The sequence below is a fragment of the Selaginella moellendorffii genome, unplaced genomic scaffold (genome assembly GCF_000143415.4).
Source record: "Selaginella moellendorffii unplaced genomic scaffold, v1.0 SELMOscaffold_53, whole genome shotgun sequence".
Taxonomy (NCBI): Eukaryota; Viridiplantae; Streptophyta; class Lycopodiopsida; order Selaginellales; family Selaginellaceae; genus Selaginella; species Selaginella moellendorffii.
The window spans coordinates 1,088,223-1,109,539 of record NW_003314314.1 but is presented as its reverse complement, the minus strand read 5'-3'; the positions used below and the strand labels follow the sequence as shown (position 1 = coordinate 1,109,539).

At 48.0% G+C, this 21,317-nt stretch overlaps 7 protein-coding genes and 1 pseudogene across 11 annotated transcripts; 2 read left to right on the top strand and 6 right to left on the bottom strand.

The window, feature by feature from the left end:
- The first annotated feature begins 5,842 nt into the window (after window positions 1-5,842).
- On the top strand, window positions 5,843-6,917 carry LOC9636254 (probable 39S ribosomal protein L24, mitochondrial). Its single transcript, XM_024687309.1, has 5 exons — window positions 5,843-5,934; window positions 5,985-6,080; window positions 6,126-6,229; window positions 6,280-6,410; window positions 6,468-6,917. Exons 1-5 carry the CDS (start codon window positions 5,869-5,871, stop codon window positions 6,776-6,778), a joined length of 708 nt encoding a protein of 235 aa, XP_024543077.1. The 5' UTR covers window positions 5,843-5,868; the 3' UTR covers window positions 6,779-6,917.
- LOC112350690 lies at window positions 6,720-7,630 on the bottom strand. The gene is made up of 3 exons (XM_024687310.1): window positions 7,303-7,630; window positions 7,001-7,238; window positions 6,720-6,954 (listed from the first exon to the last, which is right to left on the bottom strand). Exons 1-3 carry the CDS (start codon window positions 7,528-7,530, stop codon window positions 6,812-6,814), a joined length of 609 nt encoding a protein of 202 aa, XP_024543078.1. The 5' UTR covers window positions 7,531-7,630; the 3' UTR covers window positions 6,720-6,811.
- Window positions 7,563-9,009, bottom strand: LOC9636253 (pentatricopeptide repeat-containing protein At3g42630). Its single transcript, XM_002982277.2, has 2 exons — window positions 8,792-9,009; window positions 7,563-8,738 (listed from the first exon to the last, which is right to left on the bottom strand). Exons 1-2 carry the CDS (start codon window positions 8,981-8,983, stop codon window positions 7,593-7,595), a joined length of 1,338 nt encoding a protein of 445 aa, XP_002982323.2. The 5' UTR covers window positions 8,984-9,009; the 3' UTR covers window positions 7,563-7,592.
- A 10-nt stretch (window positions 9,010-9,019) lies between these two features.
- On the bottom strand, window positions 9,020-10,801 carry LOC9636252 (eukaryotic initiation factor 4A-6). 2 transcript variants are annotated; one of them, XM_024687306.1, is made up of 5 exons: window positions 10,616-10,801; window positions 10,440-10,519; window positions 10,288-10,388; window positions 9,808-10,238; window positions 9,020-9,748 (listed from the first exon to the last, which is right to left on the bottom strand). In XM_024687306.1, the coding sequence occupies exons 1-5, from the start codon at window positions 10,712-10,714 to the stop codon at window positions 9,113-9,115; spliced, it is 1,347 nt and encodes a 448-aa protein (XP_024543074.1). In that variant the 5' UTR covers window positions 10,715-10,801; the 3' UTR covers window positions 9,020-9,112. The 2 variants fall into 2 exon arrangements, with proteins under 2 accessions (XP_024543074.1, XP_002982322.2); XM_002982276.2 differs by having other exon boundaries at window positions 10,440-10,510.
- Window positions 10,613-12,669, bottom strand: LOC9636251 (3-hydroxyisobutyryl-CoA hydrolase 1). 2 transcript variants are annotated; one of them, XM_024687308.1, is made up of 14 exons: window positions 12,577-12,669; window positions 12,450-12,530; window positions 12,330-12,398; window positions 12,211-12,274; window positions 12,077-12,156; window positions 11,923-12,006; window positions 11,785-11,869; window positions 11,644-11,729; window positions 11,471-11,586; window positions 11,355-11,415; window positions 11,203-11,301; window positions 11,048-11,149; window positions 10,951-10,992; window positions 10,613-10,886 (listed from the first exon to the last, which is right to left on the bottom strand). In XM_024687308.1, the coding sequence occupies exons 1-14, from the start codon at window positions 12,649-12,651 to the stop codon at window positions 10,746-10,748; spliced, it is 1,185 nt and encodes a 394-aa protein (XP_024543076.1). In that variant the 5' UTR covers window positions 12,652-12,669; the 3' UTR covers window positions 10,613-10,745. The 2 variants fall into 2 exon arrangements, with proteins under 2 accessions (XP_024543076.1, XP_024543075.1); XM_024687307.1 differs by having other exon boundaries at window positions 12,077-12,274.
- A 598-nt stretch (window positions 12,670-13,267) lies between these two features.
- On the bottom strand, window positions 13,268-14,815 carry LOC9661006 (annotated as a pseudogene).
- A 2,174-nt stretch (window positions 14,816-16,989) lies between these two features.
- On the bottom strand, window positions 16,990-19,085 carry LOC9661005. The gene is made up of 12 exons (XM_024687477.1): window positions 18,902-19,085; window positions 18,821-18,856; window positions 18,685-18,757; window positions 18,493-18,635; window positions 18,410-18,442; window positions 18,276-18,360; window positions 18,150-18,227; window positions 17,912-18,105; window positions 17,773-17,853; window positions 17,651-17,728; window positions 17,392-17,595; window positions 16,990-17,335 (listed from the first exon to the last, which is right to left on the bottom strand). The coding sequence occupies exons 1-12, from the start codon at window positions 19,013-19,015 to the stop codon at window positions 17,081-17,083; spliced, it is 1,374 nt and encodes a 457-aa protein (XP_024543245.1). The 5' UTR covers window positions 19,016-19,085; the 3' UTR covers window positions 16,990-17,080.
- A 35-nt stretch (window positions 19,086-19,120) lies between these two features.
- Window positions 19,121-20,702, top strand: LOC9661004. Of its 3 annotated transcripts, none has more exons than XR_002993866.1 (10): window positions 19,121-19,158; window positions 19,216-19,267; window positions 19,316-19,350; window positions 19,400-19,483; window positions 19,532-19,609; window positions 19,674-19,846; window positions 19,909-19,989; window positions 20,034-20,110; window positions 20,166-20,369; window positions 20,426-20,702. XR_002993866.1 is itself a non-coding variant. In XM_024687479.1 (9 exons), the coding sequence occupies exons 3-7, from the start codon at window positions 19,323-19,325 to the stop codon at window positions 19,931-19,933; spliced, it is 408 nt and encodes a 135-aa protein (XP_024543247.1). In that variant the 5' UTR covers window positions 19,121-19,158; window positions 19,216-19,267; window positions 19,316-19,322; the 3' UTR covers window positions 19,934-20,110; window positions 20,166-20,369; window positions 20,426-20,702. The 3 variants fall into 3 exon arrangements, 1 of the variants encoding a protein (XP_024543247.1); XR_002993865.1 differs by having other exon boundaries at window positions 19,654-19,846; XM_024687479.1 differs by having other exon boundaries at window positions 19,654-19,846; window positions 19,909-20,110.
- Window positions 20,703-21,317: the final 615 nt, after the last annotated feature.

Sequence of the window (21,317 nt, the reverse complement as noted above, 5' to 3'; positions counted from 1 at the left end):
GAGCTTCCCTCGAAGGGCTAATAGATGTCGTAAAACAACTCTCTACCAAAGTTGCTCGTGTAATGAGTAACTTTGAACTAGGGACTGGATCACATACCTCAGTTTAAATTTCACACAACTTAATGGCCATATTAGCTCTAGCCTTCTTCGGGTAGGGACATTCCCTCGAGAAGTGTCCTTGTTCACCGCAGTTGTAGCATACGTTATTTCCCATACTACTAACAGACTTGACTTTTTTATCCATGGGTTTGTCTCTTTTTGCTTGACTCCCCCACGTCCTTGTTCACTGGCCACCGGATTTGCCTTTTCAAAACCCCAAAGACTCCTTCTTAGAGAAACTCCTCTTGAATTTCCCATTGCTATATAGTTCCCCTGGGAAATCAAATGGTCAATGCTTCCAGTCCCAGTGTGGGTGGCACTACCTACTTGGATACCTAGTGTGGCTCAATGGAACCTCGCTCTAAGCCCATGGCTAGAGCACCCAAAGGTGGAAGGCAGGGAGAGTACCCATGAGGCTCACGTAAGGCCACGATGTTCCGAAATGTTGTCCCAAAGGCCTAGACTGTGGAGAGGAAGAGGAGTAGTCCTCTGGTGTAGTGACCAAGGATACAATCGTGTGGCGAGGAAGTCCCAGAGAACCATGGGACTTAGTGGTCGGGCCTGTGGGCCTCGATCCAGTGGCAATGTTAGCAAACATGGCCATGGGCAAAAAGGGACTTGATGGGGACCGGAAAAGGGATATTGGGGAAGGCTATTCCCTATATCTGCGGGCATCCTAAGGATGCTAAGGAGTGGATCTAGGATGATCACTCATGGACGGATGGCCCAGTCTTTGAGAGACGGGACTGTGATGTAGGTGGTGTTAGACCACCGGTGTGACCAAGGTGAGTGGGCAAAGCCTTAGCATAATGGGTTGATATGTCAGTGATACCTTGGGGTGTCGGTCATGGGATCGGACACGTGGAGCACTTGGACCAAGTGGAATGGTTGAGTGGCATGGATGCCATTCTTGGGGCTAGCAAGTCCTTAAGTCCAAAATAGGACTTACGGAGGTTGAAAGTGAGACTCCTCCAAGTGGTCGAATGTGTGGTTAAGTGACTAAAGTAGAATGGAAAATTTAGTCTCTTACATAGTCCTTTGGTGTAATGACCAAGGATACAATCGTGTAGCAAGGAAGTCCCAGAGGACTGTGGGACTTAGTGGTCGGGCCTGTGGGCCTCGATCTAGTGGCAGTGTTGGCGAACACGGCCATGGGCAAAAAGGGACTTGGTGGGGACCAGAAAAGGGATATTGGGGAAGGCTATTCCCCATGTCTGCGGGCATCCTAAGGATGCTAAGGAGTGGATCTGGGATGATCACTCATGGACGGATAGCCCAGTCTTTGAGAGACGGGACTGTAATGTAGGTGGTGTCAGACACCAATATAACCAAGGTGAATGGGCAAGGCCTTAGCATAATGGGTTGATATGTCAGTGGTACCTTGGGATGTCAGTCAAGGGATCGGACATATGGAGCACTTGGACTAAGTGCAATGGTTGAGTGGCATGGATGCCATTCTTGGGGCTAGTAAGTCCCTAAGTCCAAAATAGGACTTACAAAGGTTGTGAGTGAGACTCTTTCATGTGGTCGAAGGTGTGGTTAAGTGACTAAAGTAGAATGGAAAATTTAGTCACTTACACCCACCTTCTGCCTTTGGGTGCTCTAGCCATGGGGCTAGAGCAAGGTTCCGTTGAGCCACGCCAGGTATCCAAGTAGGTAGTGCCACTTACACTTGGACTAGAAGCATCAATCATTTGATCTCCTGGGGAAATTAAAGCCAGCTCTTGAACACTTCACTAAGCTACCCCGTTTGTTAGTCTGTATTCACTCTAGCTTTGGACTCCTTAGTGGATATATCATCACCCAACATGTGGGCATAATCATCTTGGGTCACACTAGCCTTTTCTAGCCAAACTAGCTCCACTGAGGTCCAACCCCCACACTCTCCCTACTATACTTTTGGAACCCTCTATAGCACCCCCGGGCGATCGCTTTAGGCTTTCACCTAACAGCCTGTATTAGTATTCAGATTCAGACTTGAACTCAAACTCAAACTCAAACTCGGTCTAGGTCTTGGTCTCGATCTCAGTTTCATCTTGGACTACATTTCGGGTCCATCTCAGATTCCATCTGGGACTCCATCTCAGACTCCATCTCAGATTCCATCTCGGACTCCATCTCAGACTCCACCTTGGGTCTACCTCGAACTCTATCTCGAACTCTATCTCGGACTCCATCTCGGACTCCATCTCGAACTCTATCTTGGACTCCATCTCAGATTTCATCTCAGACTCCACCTCGGATTCATCTCGGACTCCATCTCTGGTCCATCTCAGATTCCATCTTGGGTCCATCTCAGACTCGATCTCAGGTACATCTTGGACTCCATCTCAACACTTCTACGTGTCATGTGTTGATCCTCTTGTGTCCCTTTTTCTAGAAACTCACTTATTGCGTGTTTCATGTTTGTTCCTCAAGCACTTCGTTGAGAGTTCTACTCCCACTCTCACCTTTTGAAGTTGGATTTTTTAGTCTTGTTTGGCTTCTTCCACGTTTAGGGCTCTGGGATTTCTGTCTCACACTAGCATGGTGTGGAATTTGAGCTTAGACCAAAGCCAAACACAAAAAAAAAAACAAGCACGCAAGCAGGACCTAGACTATGCCTCAGGTTGATCGTCCATGCCCAACCTACCCACTATCGCTATTATACATTTGGAACCCCCTACAACCCCTACAACCCCTCTAGGATTAACTTGAAACTTATTAAATATGGAATGACACTAGATTATGAATTTAGATATGGGACAAACACCATTGTGTTCAAGACAATCTCTACATTCTGTAAATATACTAAACTAACAAATCTAAACACTTTCCATAAATAGTAATTAGGATCAAATGGAACTAACATAAAGTGTATGATAGTAAAGATGTTTAACAGACACAGTAAGCTATCATTTAGCAAATATTAAGGGACAAAACTTAATATTACAGAGGTTCCCAATACTAACAAGTGCAAGCCAACATATGAGTTTCTCCTACCAGGCCGAGTATGCTTAGCAAGAAACACATAGGAGTTCCTACCTTATATTTATCTGGCATAAGTATATATATGATAACCAATTTCTCAACTAACTTGGGTGTAGTGATAAAGGGTCTAACAATACTGACTTTCTGCCATCGTGGCAGTAAAAAAAGAATAACCGAAAAGACTAGCTAACAAATAATTTTCAATACCTACAATCATATTCGCGACACAAATGCTTCCCTATATTATCTCTTATTTGCTCTACAAGTTTTTATATAAGGATCTCAAGGTATTCAAGGAGTATTTTACTCTTAACCTCACACTCTAACACACATAATGTGGTGTAGCTCTTCAGATTATAATGGTTATTTAATATCTCTTTAGTATGTGTATCTTACAAAGGTGTAGAGTTTCATTAGTATTTCACCATGTAAATGTATGTAACCAAAGAGAAGAACTTGAAAGGTATTCTATTAGAGTTCAAATATATAGGGAAATAACATATAAATAGAAGAGCACCCCTTTTTCTAATTAGTTAAGGGTCTTGAAATATATAAAGTTAAACTTACTATAGATCTAAATAGTACTAGGATAGGTGACCTTTTGAAAAGTCTAAATTCAGAGGTTTACATTAAACTTTTATATGGTTATGATTTTATATTATCAATAGAGTTGAGCTTCTCTTTGCTATAACTATTGATGCTAGGTCTTGGGATTAGTATTTGACAAGAATTCTAAACACTTGGGCCACTTATAAATAATATAACAATGCTGCTACAATGTTTGTCATTATCTATAAAATACACAATAAATGACTGTTATGGTCCATTTCATTGAGCAAGGCATCTCTTGGAAAAACTACATATCATTAGCTTGGGATAAAGTGTTGCAAATCAATCCTCCAAAAATTATGTATATACAGTGACTAAAGCATTTTGTAAAAAGGGATTATAATAAATTGTACTGTCTACAAATTTATCAATGTCTCCTCTTGATGTTCCTCTAGATCTTAGCCCATCAACAAAATCCATTAATCTTAACCTTTCGACAAAAGAACCTTAATTACCTTTTGTCCTTTCAAGAAAATGTAAATTCTTGAATTTGGACTTTCTAGTAAATTTATGGCTTATAGAGAAGGGCATGATATGTAGTTCAAGTGTATGGCTAAAATGTTGTATACTATTATTACTATTTTGAAAACTTAGATTTAATCTGGGCCATTGTATTCCAAAATCTCACCTTCGAAAAGTTTTGGATTATACTAGACACTAAGGAATTTACTCTCAACAACTTGCTATTTGTGGTCATACAAGCCTTATTCCTCCACCAATTAAAGGTGCATACACCCCCCCCCCCCCCCCCCCCCAAGTGCTACATACCTTTTCCATATGGTACAATAAGTTCTATAACCAAATTCCAGGAATAATTTCAATCTGCATCAAATCCCTTTTAGTTCAAGGTAGTGGATGAGAGTTACATCTATCTCATCTATGCTTAATCTCATTTTTATTTATCTCAATTAGAGGTATTCAAATACGCAAATGTTTCCTTGACAAGTTAAAATCCCCCTTCTAGGATTTTTACAGGAGCATCCAGCTACGAAATCTTTCAATTACTATGACAAACCAAAAACTCGCAATGGTTTGAATATGGTCCCTTTCATCAGGTTAATATTAAGCAAGCATTTGAAACTCAACAGGTGGCATACATGTCTCTAGCTCAAACACACTCAGAAATGATAGGTTTGACCCAGCCCAGCTCCTCATTTTCGGTGCCAAGCTAATCCTGGCTTCTTTTAATGAATATTTTAATGCTTACAATGTAATCTAATGGATATTCTTATGAATATTCTAATGCTCTATTATTTAGGGTTCTTGGGCGCCATCAAGCATGCCGATTGATGGCACTGGGCCTCTCGTGGATTTTTTGTGCCACAAGAGCTTGGCGAGGCCTTAGATGACACATTACTTGAGATCTGGATGCCAAGCAAAACATAAAGATGACGAAAGTAAGTGTTTTTTGGTATAGAATTCACTCCCAGCGCTTGCTTGGGCAGCTGCAGAAGATATGGTGTTTCAGTCTGTAGCTTATGCCAGCTCTAGAGGTTGCGAGCAACGCAAATGCTAAAACAACACAGCAATAACAGTCTGCTTCGAGCAGTAAGAGCCAGAGTCAGAATATTGCCTATTGCTACCTTCTAGATGTAAGTCTGGGCTTGAACTTTATGTGGTTTTTCATGTGCAGGGCAGTTTGTCAGCTGTGGACTAAGGGAAAGCTAGTACTAGATGTGACAAAGAGTTTTCATGCCAAAAGTGGTGTGGATGAATATGTAATTAAATATGAGACCCATTTTTAGAATTAGGGTCTGCAACCGTTTTAAAAGGAAAAAACCATATTTTCGTGTGTGAGAGTCCGGGGGGTTCCTTGTTCTTTACTTTTACATGCACTGTAAGTCGGACAAAGTATGTAGCTTGGCCACCAAGGAAAGCTTTCCCAATCTTCTCAATCTAATGTAGGTGAAATTTGACGAGCAAGGAAAGGCGCCATCCGGAAGAGAGACTGCACTGTAGTGGAAGGTGGCTCGGGCGATATGCGTAATGAGCCAGACACGAGAATTCGGCGTCGGACACGATCTCGCTTGTTTGACGATGAACGAACTATGATGCTCATTAGGTACGAGCCCGTCAACGATCCATTAAGGTCGTGCCAGAGCGAGACGGTGATGCATCCGGCTCACTGGAAACGTATGCCTTTGTTTTTTTTTTTTGATAAAAATGCCCTAAAAGTGCCCTAGCGAAGGCATGGCAGTGGGCTTCAAGCGCCCGATCGTCACATTCAACAGATGGAAGATTTTGCGAGGCGACAAGGTAGAGTCGAGGCCGCGCGCGTTTTCTTACCCCTCCTCCCTGCATTTCAGGTGAAGATCATCACTGGAAATGATAAAGGCCTGACTGGGACGGTTAAGGAGGTTTTCCGGAAGAGAAACAAAGTGATTGTGGAGGGCAGGAATCTGGTAAGTAGGCCTACACACTTGCGCTCATCCTTTGGCTGGATCCAGGTGAAGCGGCATGTCAAGCGCACCGTAGACAATCTGACCGGCGTTGTGACCAAGGAGTCTCCGATCCACGTTTCCAACGTCATGCTTGTGGATCCAGTTAGCGGGTGCAGTTGGCTATCTCACTCACTTCTCGTTTGACGCTCTTTGTTTGCAGGGGTCGAGTGAGAAGCAAGTGTGGCTTCCTGCAGGACGGGAGCAAAGTGAGGATATCCGTTGGCACGCTTGCGACAGGGAGCGCCATACCCAGGCCTGCCTGCCTAGCGTTCAAAAAAGTTCGTCTGGATGGTAAAGGCTCTGTTCTTGTGTTCTTGCTCGTTTCATGTTCATTACCTTGCCCCGCAGGTGGCCCCAAGAATACACTCAAGGACGACGTGTTGGAGAGGACCTACGATCCTGCCATAGGCCTGGGCATCCATCCGTCCCGCAACTTCTTCTGGATGTACGAGCCAGTGTATCCAGTGCTACCACGCTTCCCACCCAGCGAAGCCAGAGGGCCTCGAGCTTATGACTACTACAGGAACCTCAACCAGGCTCCCAACAGGCTGCCCTACACTCCGTCAAAACGAGAGCAACGGGCTGCCAGGCTCAAGGAGAAGCAGGAAGTGATAGCTGCTATTGCTGCTCAGCAGAAACAGAAGGAGCAGGCATCATGAAGAGCCATAGCTGTTTTTCACGAAACACCAAAGTCACTTCTCCACTGCAATAACCTGAGTTGGTCCCGCTGCTGAAACTGCCGAAAGGGCCGAACCTGTCAAAGCTAATGATCCTCGCACAAAGTCAGTCGCTTTTTTCGCTCCTTGCCACAAGCACCACCAGAACAAGATCCAAGCTGCAAGACAGTGCATTTAGTTGCTTTGTGACAAGGACTGCCTCACCTGTAACTAGGATGGCTGCACCGATTGTGCAGAGAGCAATGCAGGAGATTGCCACGGCAGCTGTTACAAGTGCACCGATGTAGACGGCCGTGAGCATCATGAAGAAGAGCGCCACGAAAGCTCCTATTCCAGTGACGGACATCAGGAATCCTATGGCGACAGCGTTGGCTGTGGCAGTGACAAGAAACAGGATGAACGTAGCGAGCGCTGCCAGAGAAACAAACACCACGATGCCAAGCTGCAACACCCAAGAAACAGCGAAGAATGTCGGGGAGGAGGGAGTAACACGCTATATAGCTTACGGTGCTGACGAGAAACGCTCGCCATGGTCCTCCCCGGTGCATCCACCGCATGATATCAGCTGAAGCAGACCTGGCAGCAAGCCTGAACCGGGGTGCCCTGCGGGTGAAGGCCTCCCTCGTCCTGCGCACCACGGACCGCTCCTGCTTGGCATCGCCATCAATCACCTCCGCAGCCGCCTCGCGCAGCAAATCCACCAAGGTGGTGCCTTGGGCAGCCGTGGGTTCCATGAGCCGAGTGTGCCGCGCAGCAAACAGGCCGCTCCCTCTCGCCCTGCCCTTGAAAAACCACTTTAAACTGGGGAGGTGCCACTTGTCCGACGGGCGTCAAGGTAGGCGGTGGTGAGGGTGGAGTAGTTGACAAGCGTCGTGGAGCTGGAGCGGACGTAGGCGTCGCAGAATGCATGGAAGCGGCCGCGCCCAAAGGCCTGGAACACGAGCGGATCGGTCCGCACGTCCGGGATGGTGTCGGCCATGTCCAGCTCGTCCAGCTGCTCGGGGAGCCTGGGCAGCAAGCGGGCGATGGCGTAGGCGTCCACCAGCGCGCCGTAGGTGACCAGGTCGGGCCGCACCGACTCGGCCCTCATGTGCTGCACCAGCACGTGAAGGTCCCAAAGCATTTGCATCCGCGACAGCGCCAGCGCCCGGATGTTGAAGGTGGTGACGTCGGGCGCGCACCTCGCCGACCACATGTTGACCGCCTCCCTCTGGAGGCTCTTCATGGAGAAGTTTGCGGCATGCGCGAGCAGCAGCAAGTTCCACAGTAAGTTGCCACCGATCCTCTTCATGCCCAGGGACTTGACGAAGCCTTCCATCTGGTAGAACTGGTCGTGGCGGATGTAAGCCAGTGCACAGGCGCGCACACTCTCCTCCCGTGGCCACCCCTTGATCCGCCTCAGCTCGCCCTGGGCGCCTTCCATCTCCTTGATCATTCCCATGGACGCGTAGCCTTGCGCAAGCAGGTTGAGAATGTCCGAGTCTGGAATCCAGCCGTCTGCTCGCATGGCCTTGAATGCCTTGTCCATGCGCCCCACCAGGCCGCCGCTCGCGTACGCCTCGATGACGTTCTTGTACACGAAGAAGTCAGGCTCACACCGCACCGTCTTCATGGTGTTCACCACCTTGGCCATGTCGTCAAACAGGCCCCTCTTGCCATAGGCACGGATGAGGCCACCGTAGGTGACCACGTTGGGCTGGATGCCTGTATCCAGCATCCGCCTCATGGCCGACTGGGCGCCCTCCACGTCGCCGCTCTCGGCGTAGCTCTGCGCCAAAGCACTGAAGCCCACCACGGATGGCCTCACCTGCATCGCCTCCATGCCGTCGAACACGCCCTGTGCCGCATGTGGCTGCCCCGCCTTGCTGGCCATCACCATGAAGCGCACAAAGTGCTCCTCCCGCGCCCGGTATCCTGGCTGCTGCTTCCACCACTCAAATGCCTTGACACACCCAGCGTCACAAGGGGAGCTCGCGCAAACAGAGACCAACCAACCTGCAGTGCCTCGTCCAGGCGCTTGCCCTTGTTGAGGGAGGCCACGTAATCCCAGAAGTCGCCCGGCCGCCATGATGTCTGCCTGGCCTTTGCTTCCACAATGTCGAGGCGGCTCCTCCGGTGCCTCCCACCGGACGCGCCAGCGGCGAGGGCGTGGTACGCTGGCGCCGCCCACCACGCGCACGCCGCCATCGCCTACCTCTTTCCAATGATGATGTTAGAAAGGCAGACTTTAAATTACTGTGGTATATAAGCTTATCACTTGGTTCAAAACATGCTGCTACAAACCCCCCTCTCACAACCATAACACGGCGTTGGTCATTAGATGAGGTCCGCAACGTTATTTGGCAGCTCCTCAATGACAGTGTTGTAAAACTTCTGGATGTCATGAAGCATCCTCTCGTCCTCTCTCACCATAAAGTTGATGGCCACGCCCTTCCGCCCAAACCGACCGCTGCGACCAATTCGATGCAGATAATTCTCCGGCTGCGTCGGAAGGTCGTAGTTGATCACCAGCGACACCTGCTGGACGTCGATGCCGCGCGCGAGCAAGTCGGTGGTGATGAGCACGCGGGACGAGCCCGACCGGAACTCGCGCATGATGATGTCGCGGGTGTTCTGGTCCATGTCGCCGTGCGTCGCAGACACGGTGTGGTCGCGGCTCCTCATCTTGTCGGTGAGCCAGTCCACCTTGCGCCGGGTGTTGCAAAAGATGACGCTCTGCGTGATGGCCAGCGTCTCGTACAGGTCGCACAGCGTGTCCAGTTTCCAGTCCTCTCGTTCCACGTTCACGTAAAACTGCTTGATACCCTCCAGCGTCAGCTCGTCTCGCTTGACGAGAATGCGCACCGGCTTGTTCATGAACTTGCGGGTGATCTCCAGCGCCTCGGGCGGCATTGTGGCGGAGAAGAGGCCCACCTGGACCTTGGAGGGAAGGAGCTGGAAGATGTCGTAAATCTGCGACACACAAGGCACAGGCAGGGTGGTTATATAGACCAGCTTTCCTTCCACCTTACCTGGTCCTTGAAACCGCGGGACAGCATCTCGTCCGCCTCGTCCAGGACAAACATCTTGATGTAGTCCGGCCGCAGCGCGCGACGCCTGAGCATATCGTAGACGCGACCAGGAGTGCCTACCACCACATGGACGCCGGCCTGCAGGATTCTCTGGTCCTGGCGGACGTCGGTGCCGCCGACGCAGGCGTGCACCTTCACCTGCAGGTAGTCACCCAGCGCCCGCATCACCTTCTCGATCTGCTGCGCCAGCTCCCTGGTGGGCGCCAGCACCAGCGCCTGGCACTCGACATTGTTGTAGTCGAGCTGCTGCAGGATGCCGGAGCAAAACGTGGCCGTCTTGCCGGTGCCGGACTGGGCCTGCTGGATCACGTCAATCCCCTTGCAAAACGGCACGATTCCCCTCTGCTGGATGGTAGAGGGCTTTTCAAAGCCTGCAAGCACAGTCACATCCACGCCCATTGGGGATACGAGGCGGCTCACCGTAGGCGTAGATCCCTCGCAGCAGATTCTCGTGCAAGCCCATGGAGTCGAATGTCTCGTTCACCTCGTCCCAGCTCGATATCACATCGTCTCCTTCCAACCTGTGCCACAGAGGGAGTCAGGCGCACGCAAACAAAGCACACCGCGCTTACGCAAACTCCATCTTCTGGTCATACTGCCGGGGATCGAATTGAGAGGTCTCGGGTGCCAAGCCAGCCATTATCTGCAATACCTGCAGTCAAAGAAAAGAGAGACGCGAGGATAGAAACCCTGATGGATCCTAGCACTGCGGCATTGGGGATGCCCTAAAACCCTAGCCTCCACATACCTCCTGGAAGCGAAGATCGAATTTGGTGACTTGAGCAGAGCCCAAGTACAAAGATAGGGCAAACCCCCATAGCCATGCCCACGCCTCCTTTTTATACATGCGGGGAGTCTTACGTGGCGTCCCATTCTCATCAAATCCGAGCACGAGACCGAGCTCCCGTGCCCCGCTCGCCCACCGGCAGCTGCAGCTCCTCCCCTTCCCCGTCGCCCAGCGCCGCAAAATAGCCCTCCACCACCTCGCGCGACACGCCCTCGAGCTTGCTGGGATCCCACTGCACGCACACACACACACACCGTCAAAACCACGGCTACTGGTCGTGCATGCAAACTGCTTACCCGCGGCCGGTTGTCCTTGTCTATCAGGATCGCCCGGCACCCCTGCACAATCTCAAAACCGGTCTCAATCCAATGGAGACATGCCAAGAAGCATCACCTCGTAAAAGTCTCCCGAGTACTTTGCCGACACCGCACGGAAGCTCATGCGGTACTCCCTTGCCAGGCACTCGGCGAGGGACTCCTGCCTGCCTCTACGAATCTGAAGCACAAGACAACCTTTGGGTGAGTGTGTGAGCAGTGATTACAACATACCGATGCCAGGGTGATCTTGAGGCTCGTCGGAGATGCTCCCTTGAGCTTGCTCGTGGCCTTGTCCAGCCACTCATCGTCGCCGTCACCCCGCTCCCTTTCCTTCAGGCAGCATTTCAGCTCATGTTACACAAAACCAAACCTTGTGCCCCTACCAATGCATGTAGAATGCCTTCCACCGTGTCTCCCGAGAAGCAAGCATTGATCACCTGCAGCCTACCACCCGTGCTCATTTAGTGATCACTCTAGGAACTTGACGACAAGTGCAAACCTGTGCAAGCAGCTCTTTCCCTGCACCGGCGGCCTGCCCGAGAATTTCCCGAGTGTTTCTTCCACGCTCTCTGGCGAGGAGACACTGCGCAGCTCGCTTTCTAGAGATGCTAGCCGCTGCAACAAACGCCAGGGTATTAGAGAGCGAGCACAACCGAAAAATAAAAAGCTCACCTCCGACGGCACATAATGTGTTGCGAGCCCAATGTTGAGCATGTCAGCTCCATCAAGACGCTCGCCCGTCAACCCCAGATACTCCCCTTTGACTCGGCAACTCTATCAAACAAGCTTTTGAAGTCGATGGATACAACTCACCCAAATGCCCATCCAAACGAGACAGAAAATACGATGCTCCAACGTCGGGATGCAGTCCGAGGGCAGTCTCCGGCATAGCAAACAGCTGCAAACTGGATCAGATGTGGCTCCCATCGTCTGTGCCAGACAGCTACTTACAGTTTTCTCTGTGGCAACGCGATACTTGCCATGAACGGAGACGCCATTCCCGCCACCCATGACGACCCCGTTGAGAAAGGCCACCTATACAATGACAGACTTGTCAAAAAGCGAGCTGCGCACTCACCACAACGTCAGGCTTGTTGTTCCTTACATGCGGTTTCTTGAATGTCGCAAGGTAATAGTTGAGCACGTATTCCTTGTAAAAGAATCCACTGGCCTGGTGTTGGCGACCTGTAGAAGTGAGCACCATGAGATTGTCATGAAAGCGAGGGAGACGTAGGTTACCCTGACGACCAAGTTCACAAACACTTGCAACATCACCGCCAGCGCAGAAAGCCCTCCCATTGCCCTGCACAAGAAATTTAGACTAGCGGTGGTGAACAAGACAAGCTCTCGAGCTCAACCTTCAGGATGACTGCGACAACGTTGCTGTCGGTTTCCCACCTCTGGTAGAGCTCTTGAAGGCGGACGATCTGCACACAGTTGGCCACTGACGTGAGTGTGTTGAAGATGAGTAAGCCCACCATGTTCTCATTCAACGAGTTGAGCTTGTTGGGCCTGTTGAGCAGCCCGACTGCCACGCTCCCTGATTGCTCGCCCAGCACCTGCAGTCAAGGAAATTTCAGAATTCCACCACCTTGATTGGATCACCTCGCTTGCATCGGCCGCGCTGGAGGACGGCATTCGCCCCTTGAACATGCTCCTAGGCGCAAGACGCCTCAACATCTAGAGCCCTAAAGCCGTGCTGACCAGTCAACCAAGGCCCGTCGTAGACCAAGTCAGCGGTTTCATTTCTTTTTTCTTTCCTCATGTTACCTAGCCTCGGGAGGAGCGAGCATGAGCGATCGAGCAAGTGTGGCGTGATTGCGATTGAGGTGCAAATAAGCCTAGCATAATAGCATTGTTGCAGCGCCGCCTTGGGCTCGGGAGTTTGGTTGTTTCTCTGTGGGGCACCACACCCAACAACACATGCCAAGGTAATCTCCCTCCAGCAACCCGATTGGATTGGAGTGCTCTAAGATATTCCTGTCAATGATTGCCCAATCTTGGAAGGCGAGTTTTCAATTCCCGGCCAGGATAGAAAATTTGGTTTGGACCATGGCTTGAATGGACACGCCAACTGGGGTAAGCAAGCCATGAGGGACAAGAGCGGCAGCGCCTAAACAAACAAGGCGGATCCTTTGGCGATCTTGGCAGGAGTGTTGTCAAGTTGGCCAACGCATTGAAAAACTTGACCATGACCAACAAAAGGAGGTCGACGGAACTCTTGAAACGTGATCCATTGCCACAGGGTTTAACATGGAAGCCCAGGAGCCTCGGAGATAATTTTAAGTGGGAGTTTCTAAAACACCACTTTTCCCAGGATGAACGCATACTTTTCCCTGCGTTGTGCTATCCTTGCAAGCAAAGCTACATGATCACTTGACTGCCATGTTATAGTGATCCAGACGCCGTTACCCTGCGATTATAAATACCAGTCAAGGCTTGAGCCGGGTCTTTGTGATCGAGCGAGTATATGCTTGTAGCTAGTCTCGGCCGAGAGCAGAAAAGAATTAGTGACTGGTGATCTAGATCAATGGAGTGCAATCAAGATTTGTTCCATGTCATGCTCATTCCTTTAGAGGTCATTTCCAAAATGTTTCTATGGAGTCTCTTTGCCACTTGGTAAAACTGAGTATGATACAGTTTCATCTCGTTTCTCAGGTTTTCCCTGCTGATCATCTTGAAGGCTACCACTGCCGTTACCATCATCTGATGAGGATAAACCATCCAGATGCTTTTGATCTTTTGAATCCTTTGAAATTCTCACCTTCTCCACCCTATTTATGAGGATCGAGCTCTTAAATCTGATAAATCATACCTGAAAAGGCTTTATCAAACTCTCCTGCGTTTTTGCTCTCTATTGCCACCTGTGCCTGGACTTCGAGCGACTCACGCATTACGCGGGTTAGGAAGTTGACATCATCGGCCATGACGCCAAGACCACGCAGGAGAACAGAACCAAGCTCCACGCTTGTCTGCAAATTCATAACCCATCACGATTCTGAAACCAACCAGCTAAATGGAATGATACCTCGGCAGTTTCCAGAATAGCATCCGTTGCACCAGCCGCTTTCAGCTGAGGCAAGTGTCCCAAGCCCTGAGCTCTTGCATATATAGGAATCTGTGCAGCAATATACACAGTTATGATAGAATCCTGTTCTAAGATAATATAAACGAAAACCTGCGGAAATGCCAGTCTCAACAGCTCAACTCTCTTTTCCTGATAGTGTACATCACCGTCACTGCCTTGGGTTTTTGCACGCCAGCCGCTTGAAGTACCAGAGGCCTAGATCCATATCATAGGGAAGCCCAACTGTCTAAATGCCTGCAGCAAAATGCAAAGGAAATGTATATACATTTCATCATATAGGTAAAACAACCATGGCAATATCCTGAAAAACACAAATTCAGAAGTTCAATATAATCAACTAGAACAATAGACCTGGAAAAGAAGAATTCCTAGCGTTGCAGAACCAAATCGAGTTGGAAGTTCCCCCTTCTCAGCTGAAGACTCAACGAATTACATCAAGTTGAAAACTAGTGAGATGATTACCTGCAAAACGAATACAGAAGAGGACAATGATAATCCTGCTCCAATAACTACACCTTCATTTACAGTCCGAATATTAACCTGCAAGCGAAAGAATAGATTGTCAAGTAGCAAAGCATTATTCAAATATACTTACAAGGTCAGGTCGTGAATGAAAGAAAAATTCCAAGATTTTCCTAAGCTCCATTAGGTGGAAGCTCAAACGCTGTGAAGGCAACAGTTGAAAGAAGTACCTGACATAAACAATGAGTGACAATTGGCATTGTTCTTAAATTCACATACCCGTGCGAATCCCATTCTAAACGCATATTTGGCCAAAGCTTTCAAGCGTGCAAGGGAAGGAAAAGTATACCTAGTTCAGATAAAACTTTAAAATCTGTTACACATATCAATCCTAGTTGATTCAAGTACGCCAGACAAGAGAAATCCCAGAATCTGAAACACATGAACAGAAGCTTGCAAAATCTCATCAGTTAACTTTCAACATTTACAAGACAGAAAGCTTTGACAGCAGGACTGTGGCGATGAGGAAGGTCAGACCATCCAGCCCGAGATCGTTGATTATCTCCATCGTCGAACCTGACTCGTGGAGGCTTTCTCCTTGGTAGCCATGATCAAATTAGACTGTTTTTGTTGTGTATGGAGCCAACTCTTGGTTGTCTCCCATATGTAGGTGTCTGCATCTACGAAAGATAAGAAAACACACACAGACTCAATACTTCTACAAAATACTCTGTTGGTTCTTCTGTGTGATGCCTCAAATACGGGGCTCAGCTCGACGTGCAAAGACATGTTGGACTCGTAAGCTATCATCTACAGGAACCTCGCAAGAAAGCTACTGGAAAGCCTCGATCCGATGAGTTGTGGAGCGACTCCGATACCGTGGCCATATATCCACATTCAGATTTGGCCGTGAAGAATAATGTAAATCCTCCCAGTTCACGGCCTTAGCAACCAGCTCCTGTCAGTTCCTCTCCATCGCTCTTGCTTTGCCCTATTCTGAAACTGTTTTGCGTTGTAATGGGCTGTCCAGTTTGGTCGAGCCCTAAATCGAGTGCTGACGTGGTAAGTGGGTGAGTAAGGGTTCTTGGTATGGGAAGAGTGCTGGATGTGAGCGTGTAGAATGTTTTAATCTCTTTTGATTTATCTGGTTTTTTTGCTTGAATGGAAAGTCGGTCCTTATTAAACACGTTACACCGTGTTTTAAAACTAGGGTTTAGGCTGAGCGAGGTTTAGGACGCGACAGTGTGCGAGATCGACGAAGCGTGCAGTCATCCGTCATGCACGGGTACTCAGCAGCAGCAACAAGAATGTAAGAAGGAAAACAGAGAAATCTCTGTGAATACTTATTTTGAAAAATGTTGCAGGTGCTGCAGTGGGCATATAACAACATCTCAACGGTTGCAAAATTCCTCGAATGCAACTCCTCAAATCGCATCCATATGCACCATTTCTAGCAACAGAAATGTTGGGATCGAGCAATCTTCATGCATATCATACACTGCCACAAGAAAAATATTAAGAAGTGGCGTGGCTTTGAGAAGGAGGTGTCCCGCACAATGGACCGATGGGGATAAGTCGAGCCTCGGTTCATGCATGAGCCTCATTCTCGTAACCAGGCCATTGTCGCTTCATGTGAAGCGGATTCTCAGAGGTAATTGCTTTCTTGTGTCAAATGTAATTGTTTCACTTGTTTTTGTCCTGATTCTAGGCTTTTTATGGGCTTGCTTGATCCAATCAATTATATGATGATCGAGGATACACTGAAGGAAAATTGGAGCGATCATAAAATATTTTTCTGGTCCCTGCGATTGAGCAGTGAGTGGCTAGATACATCTTCATACGTCATGTTTTTCAACTCGGCCTCAGGTGTTCTTTTTGGCTGTCTTTAAAATCGTAACCCAGCTATAACAGGTGCTTACGAGTACGCATTTTCGAAAATCAGTCTCGCCGGGTCAACTCAAAAGGATGCTATTGGGAACAAGAACGTATTCTCCCAAATCTGTGGCTACATGGTAGACAATGATCTTGATATTGGCATATTGACATCACTTGGTTTCTGGGAATGGAGACGTATATCACGTCTCGGATGGGATCCCATATCATGACCACGTTTTGGGGGCACCTGCGAGAACTTCAGCATCTCCAACATTAATGGAGTGTCTGTTCTATGTTTCTACAATAACTTGTAAGCGGGCTGTGTCCGACAGGGTGAGGAGGAGGAGGAGGTCTACTTAAAGAGGTACTGCTTTCTAAGTCCTCTTAGAAAGTTCCAAAGTTCCACAGTTTTAATGTCGTGGCCTCGTGCAGAAACTTACTTCAGCGCGCTACGAGACCCTGTAGAGAAGCTACTACTACTAGTAACGCAGATCTACTGAGGTTGGAGCTAAAAGCTTTTTTTTTGTATGCCATAACAAGCTGAATAATTTCTGCAAGCATCACAGAGAGTCCGAAACAACAAATGAGCCTGATATATAAACAGCAAATATTTCCGGTGATAAATAAATTAATAAATTATAAAGTGACTCCCACCTCTGTTTCTTCCGTGAGTGCACAGAATCATTAGCAGGGTAGGAGGCCTTCCTCTATGACGATCTGAGGGTCGCTGTTTACGAGCAAAGCATACTCTATTACCGATCGTGCCACCGTAAGGTAATTGTTAAAGAGCGGTTCTGTGATCTCGACTTCCTGCTCCAGCAAAGGTTTCAACCATGAGTTGCGTACTTTTTCAGTAGTGGCAAGCAAGCCGCAATAATCAGTCCCAGCCTTCACTTCCAGCCACACAATAAGCAGGTAGACATTCACACCGACTTCTACCTGAGATTCCTCGAGTCAGACACGAAATAGTTTCACAGCAAAATATAAATCCTCACCGTTTCCAGCTGCTCCAAAAAACCTCTTGTACGATTCTTATCGTCTTCCTCACTATCAGTTGGATTAAACTGAAGAGCCCCGGAAGTGAACATCCAGTTGAGGAGACCCTGGAGTTCCTTGAATGCTGCAGGATCTACATCATTTGCTGTGCCTGGCCATTTTAGACGTATAAATTCCCGAAAGAGAGTCAGCAGAAGACAAAACTGCAAAATACACGTACATAAGCCTGCAGTCGAAAACAGCGAGCACAACACGTACCTTTGCAGATGTCTCCATTTGCGGGATGAGCCTTCCGAAGACATCTATGACGCCACTGAAGGAGAGACTCTTTAGAAGCTGCACAAGCAAACATGTCATATATCATTCTCTTAAATACCAACCTCGATGAACAATGTCCGAGCTAAAGACGACAATGCCACTGGAATGATGCGATCTTCTAGACCGAACACGACCACAAGCCTCTGTTTATCACAGTTTTTCCTTAAGAAGAGGGAAAGGGCCAAAAAAGAAAAAACTTACGCCGAAGAGGGCGTAGTCGAACCTTGTACCTTCACATCTCTTTAGCGCTTCGCAAATGAGACGAAGACTCCTGTCCAGGTATTCAACGCACCGGGAAGTGTGCGGCATAAAGAACATGTTGATTGGGCCATTCGCGAGTTCTATAACATCCCTAAGTTTGATTGACTTGTCCAGCTTCTCAACATCCACAGACACTGAAAATTGTATGTATCTGGTTTGCATAAACAGAAACGCATACCTTGGAAGGCCAAACCACTGTGAACAAGCTGACTGCACTCCGCAGGTAGACCTCGAAACATACTTGACCTGCAGGTGACTGAAGCAGAAGTGCTGAGTGCTAATGATTGGATAGAAAGTCCCTTACCAGTTTCCGCCAGCTGCATCCCAGAATTTAGATTTCGAAGATTAGCTAGCCTTTCCGAGGCACCAGGAAGACGGGCAGCAAGGGCCTACATCACACATGTAAGCGAAAAACAGTTAGTGTGTTCACAAACCCACCATCAGAGACAACGCGTAAGCTCTCCATAGTTGCTGTGCACAAGTCAGTAAGTGTTAAGGTCATACCACTAGTAAATCCGAACCTGATTCGAGAAGCGATATGCAAGCTTCTCGCAGAACCCATTTAGCACATCAAAAGTCTCAGATGTTAAGTCATAGTAAACAGCCGAACATGCATGCAGGAGAAAACGAAGGACGGTTGTGGCAATTTCAGCATTTGTAGTGCCTGCATCAAGAACACAAATAAAAAGCTGACATTCATCCAATTGACTTACTGTGTCGGAGCAGCTCATCAAAAGTGATAAAAGACCGGTCAAACACATGAAACGTAAAGTCATCCGCGAGAAGCTGGGTTGACGAGAAAAATATTAATCCAAAAAAGGGAAAAAAAAAATACTCATCAGGACAGACCTTCAATAATCTGAATGCACGGAGCGAAGGATCCCACTGTGGGCAAAAGCTTTGTCAAATTGATAAATAAAAAAAAAGTACCTTAAAGCCGTCATTCCAGGATGTCAGAGCGGCGCTCAAATCCTCCCAGTTCACGGCCTTAGCAACCAGCTCCTGCCAGTTCCTCTCCTGGGTCGGTGTCGCGCTGTACATCATCACTCTTGCCGAAACCCTATTCCGAAATTGTCCTTGGATGTTTTAAAACTAGGGTTTAGGCTGAGCGAGCGTGCGAGGTCGACGAAGCGCGCAGTCGTCCGTCATGATGATCACGGGTACTCAGCAGCTCGGACTCTAAGAATGTAAGAAGGAAAACAGAGAAATCTTTGTGAATATACTTATTTTGAAAAATGGTGCAGGTGCTTGGGCGTGAGGTTTTGCGAGAAGCTTGCATGTTGCTTGTCGAATCAGGTTCGGATTTACTAGTGGTATGACCTTAACACTTACTGGCTTGTGCAGAGCAACTATGGAGAGCTTATGCGTTGTCTCTGATGGTGGGTTTGTGAACACACTAACTGTTTTTCGCTTACATGTGTAATGTAGGCCCTGCTGTCTGTCTTCCCGGTGCCTCGGAAAGGCTAGCTAATCTTCGAAATCTAAATTCTGGGATGCAGCTGGCGGAAACTGGTAAGGGACTTTCTATCCAATCATTAGCACTCAGCACTTCTGCTTCAGTCACCTGCAGGTCAAGCATGTTACGAGGTCTGCCTGCGGAGTGCAGTCAGCTTGTTCACAGTGGTTTGGCCTTCCAAGGTATGCGTTTCTGTTTGTGCAAACCAGATACATACAATTTTCAGTGTCTGTGGATGTTGAGAAGCTGGACAAGTCAATCAAACTTAGGGATGTTATAGAACTCGCGAATGGCCCAATCAACATGTTCTTTATGCCGCACACTTCCCGGTGCGTTGAATACCTGGACAGGAGTCGTCGTCTCATTTGCGAAGCGCTAAAGAGATGTGAAGTACAAGCTTCGACTACGCCCTCTTCGGCGTAAGTTTTTTCTTTTTTGGCCCTTTCCCTCTTTTTTCTTAAGGAAAAACTGTGATAAACAGAGGCTTGTGGTCGTGTTCGGTCTAGAAGATCGCATCATTCCAGTGGCATTGTCGTCTTTAGCTCGGACATTGTTCATCAAGGTTGGTATTTAAGAGAATGATATATGACATGTTTGCTTGTGCAGCTTCTAAAGGTCTCTCCTTCAGTGGCGTCATAGATGCTTTCGGAAGGCTCATCCCGCAAATGGAGACATCTGCAAAGGTACGTGTTGCGCTCGCTGTTTTCGACTGCAGGCTTATGTACGTGTATTTTGCAGCTTTGTCTTCTACTGACTCTCTTTCGGGAATTTATACGTCTAAAATGGCCAGGCACAGCAAATGATGTAGATCCTGCAGCATTCAAGGAACTCCAGGGTCTCCTCAACTGGATGTTCACTTCCGGGGCTATTCAGTTTAATCTAACTGATAGCGAGGAAGACAATAAGAATCGTCCAAGAGGTTTTTTGGAGCAGCTGGAAACGGTGAGGATTTATATTTTGCTGTGAAACTATTTCGTGTCTGACTCGAGGAATCTCAGGTAGAAGTCGGTGTGAATGTCTCCCTGCTTATTGTGTGGCTGGAGAGGAGCAGCGAGGACAAGGTAAGACTTCTCTTAGGCTAGGGCATATAAGCAGCTGTGACAGTGGGTGAATTGGCATCTCGTGGACTTTTACCCTTCACAGGAATGACGTCTTCTTCTTTGTCGAACATTGTTCTTTGTGCTTAGATTTGCACTGCTGGTAATCTGGCATTATAATAGAATGCAAGAAGGGGATAAAGCTGGCATTCTTTTCAGCTTTATCCTAGTTAATCTCTGCAGGCTTGAACTTTCTCGTCGTTTCTGGGTATTGAGCAGTCCAAAAGGTAGGATTGGTGGCTACAGATGAAGTCCATGGTTACGACTCTCAAAAACCAGATATGATGGGCAGGCTGGACACCCTAAGGGAGGATATGCATATCGTGAAGGCGAAGGAAAAGGCTGTTGTTGATCGGGTAATACATTGGCTGAAGTGGAACTCGACACAGCTTTGTGCTTCTGTGTCTGGTTCATGTGGGAGTGGCACATAATTTTGGCAAGTAACACCGCTCTGTTTCCTTAGGTGGCAACATTCGTATGAAATCGGAATCCAAAGGATGTCTGGTTCAAAAACTGTGACAGTTTAGTCACCTCGAGATTTTCCCTGCTTGACTATTCTCCGTTTGGTATCATTGGTGTTCGTGTTCTGAAGGTTATTCGCGTACATAATCGTTTCCTTCAGGACCGCTGGGAAAAGAGCTTTGAGGGGAAGGTACTGAATCAAAGCAGGCTTCTGAGCTTTCTAACTTTCTTCGATCAGGTTGTCAAGTCCAGGAAAAAGCATGTCGAATATCTTCTTTATGGAGAGACGCTACAGTTCGCCAATGAGTTTCAGTGCATTGTTGCAGAAGGA

What these genes read in the sequence shown, in the direction of transcription:
- LOC9661004 (XM_024687479.1), top strand. Translation starts at nt 19,323, where the DNA reads ATGGAGAGCTTATGCGTTGTCTCTGATG. An exon ending in CTTATGCGTTGTCTCTGATG is followed by an intron (nt 19,351 to 19,399) that starts GTGGGTTTGTGA and finishes TGTGTAATGTAG; the next exon opens with GCCCTGCTGTCTGTCTTCCC. An exon ending in GATGCAGCTGGCGGAAACTG is followed by an intron (nt 19,484 to 19,531) that starts GTAAGGGACTTT and finishes CTTCTGCTTCAG; the next exon opens with TCACCTGCAGGTCAAGCATG.
- LOC9636252 (XM_024687306.1), bottom strand. Translation starts at nt 10,714, where the DNA reads ATGTATAAAAAGGAGGCGTGGGCATGGCTATGGGGGTTTGCCCTATCT. An exon ending in GACCAGAAGATGGAGTTTGC is followed by an intron (nt 10,389 to 10,439) that starts GTAAGCGCGGTG and finishes TCTGTGGCACAG; the next exon opens with GTTGGAAGGAGACGATGTGA. An exon ending in CCCGCGGTTTCAAGGACCAG is followed by an intron (nt 9,749 to 9,807) that starts GTAAGGTGGAAG and finishes TGTGTGTCGCAG; the next exon opens with ATTTACGACATCTTCCAGCT.
- LOC9636254 (XM_024687309.1), top strand. Translation starts at nt 5,869, where the DNA reads ATGGCAGTGGGCTTCAAGCGCCCGATCGTCACATTCAACAGATGGAAG. An exon ending in AGATTTTGCGAGGCGACAAG is followed by an intron (nt 5,935 to 5,984) that starts GTAGAGTCGAGG and finishes CCTGCATTTCAG; the next exon opens with GTGAAGATCATCACTGGAAA. An exon ending in CTTGTGGATCCAGTTAGCGG is followed by an intron (nt 6,230 to 6,279) that starts GTGCAGTTGGCT and finishes CTTTGTTTGCAG; the next exon opens with GGGTCGAGTGAGAAGCAAGT.
- LOC9661005 (XM_024687477.1), bottom strand. Translation starts at nt 19,015, where the DNA reads ATGATGTACAGCGCGACACCGACCCAGGAGAGGAACTGGCAGGAGCTG. An exon ending in GTGCATTCAGATTATTGAAG is followed by an intron (nt 18,758 to 18,820) that starts GTCTGTCCTGAT and finishes TCGTCAACCCAG; the next exon opens with CTTCTCGCGGATGACTTTAC. An exon ending in TCGACTACGCCCTCTTCGGC is followed by an intron (nt 17,854 to 17,911) that starts GTAAGTTTTTTC and finishes TGTGATAAACAG; the next exon opens with AGGCTTGTGGTCGTGTTCGG.
- LOC9636251 (XM_024687307.1), bottom strand. Translation starts at nt 12,651, where the DNA reads ATGTTGAGGCGTCTTGCGCCTAGGAGCATGTTCAAGGGGCGAATGCCG. An exon ending in TTGTCGCAGTCATCCTGAAG is followed by an intron (nt 12,275 to 12,329) that starts GTTGAGCTCGAG and finishes TTTCTTGTGCAG; the next exon opens with GGCAATGGGAGGGCTTTCTG. An exon ending in ACTCGGGAGACTTTTACGAG is followed by an intron (nt 10,993 to 11,047) that starts GTGATGCTTCTT and finishes GAGATTGTGCAG; the next exon opens with GGGTGCCGGGCGATCCTGAT.
- LOC9636253 (XM_002982277.2), bottom strand. Translation starts at nt 8,983, where the DNA reads ATGGCGGCGTGCGCGTGGTGGGCGGCGCCAGCGTACCACGCCCTCGCC. An exon ending in GCCTGGACGAGGCACTGCAG is followed by an intron (nt 8,739 to 8,791) that starts GTTGGTTGGTCT and finishes GGGTGTGTCAAG; the next exon opens with GCATTTGAGTGGTGGAAGCA.
- LOC112350690 (XM_024687310.1), bottom strand. Translation starts at nt 7,530, where the DNA reads ATGGAACCCACGGCTGCCCAAGGCACCACCTTGGTGGATTTGCTGCGC. An exon ending in GAGCGTTTCTCGTCAGCACC is followed by an intron (nt 7,239 to 7,302) that starts GTAAGCTATATA and finishes TGGGTGTTGCAG; the next exon opens with CTTGGCATCGTGGTGTTTGT. An exon ending in TGCAGCCATCCTAGTTACAG is followed by an intron (nt 6,955 to 7,000) that starts GTGAGGCAGTCC and finishes ACTGTCTTGCAG; the next exon opens with CTTGGATCTTGTTCTGGTGG.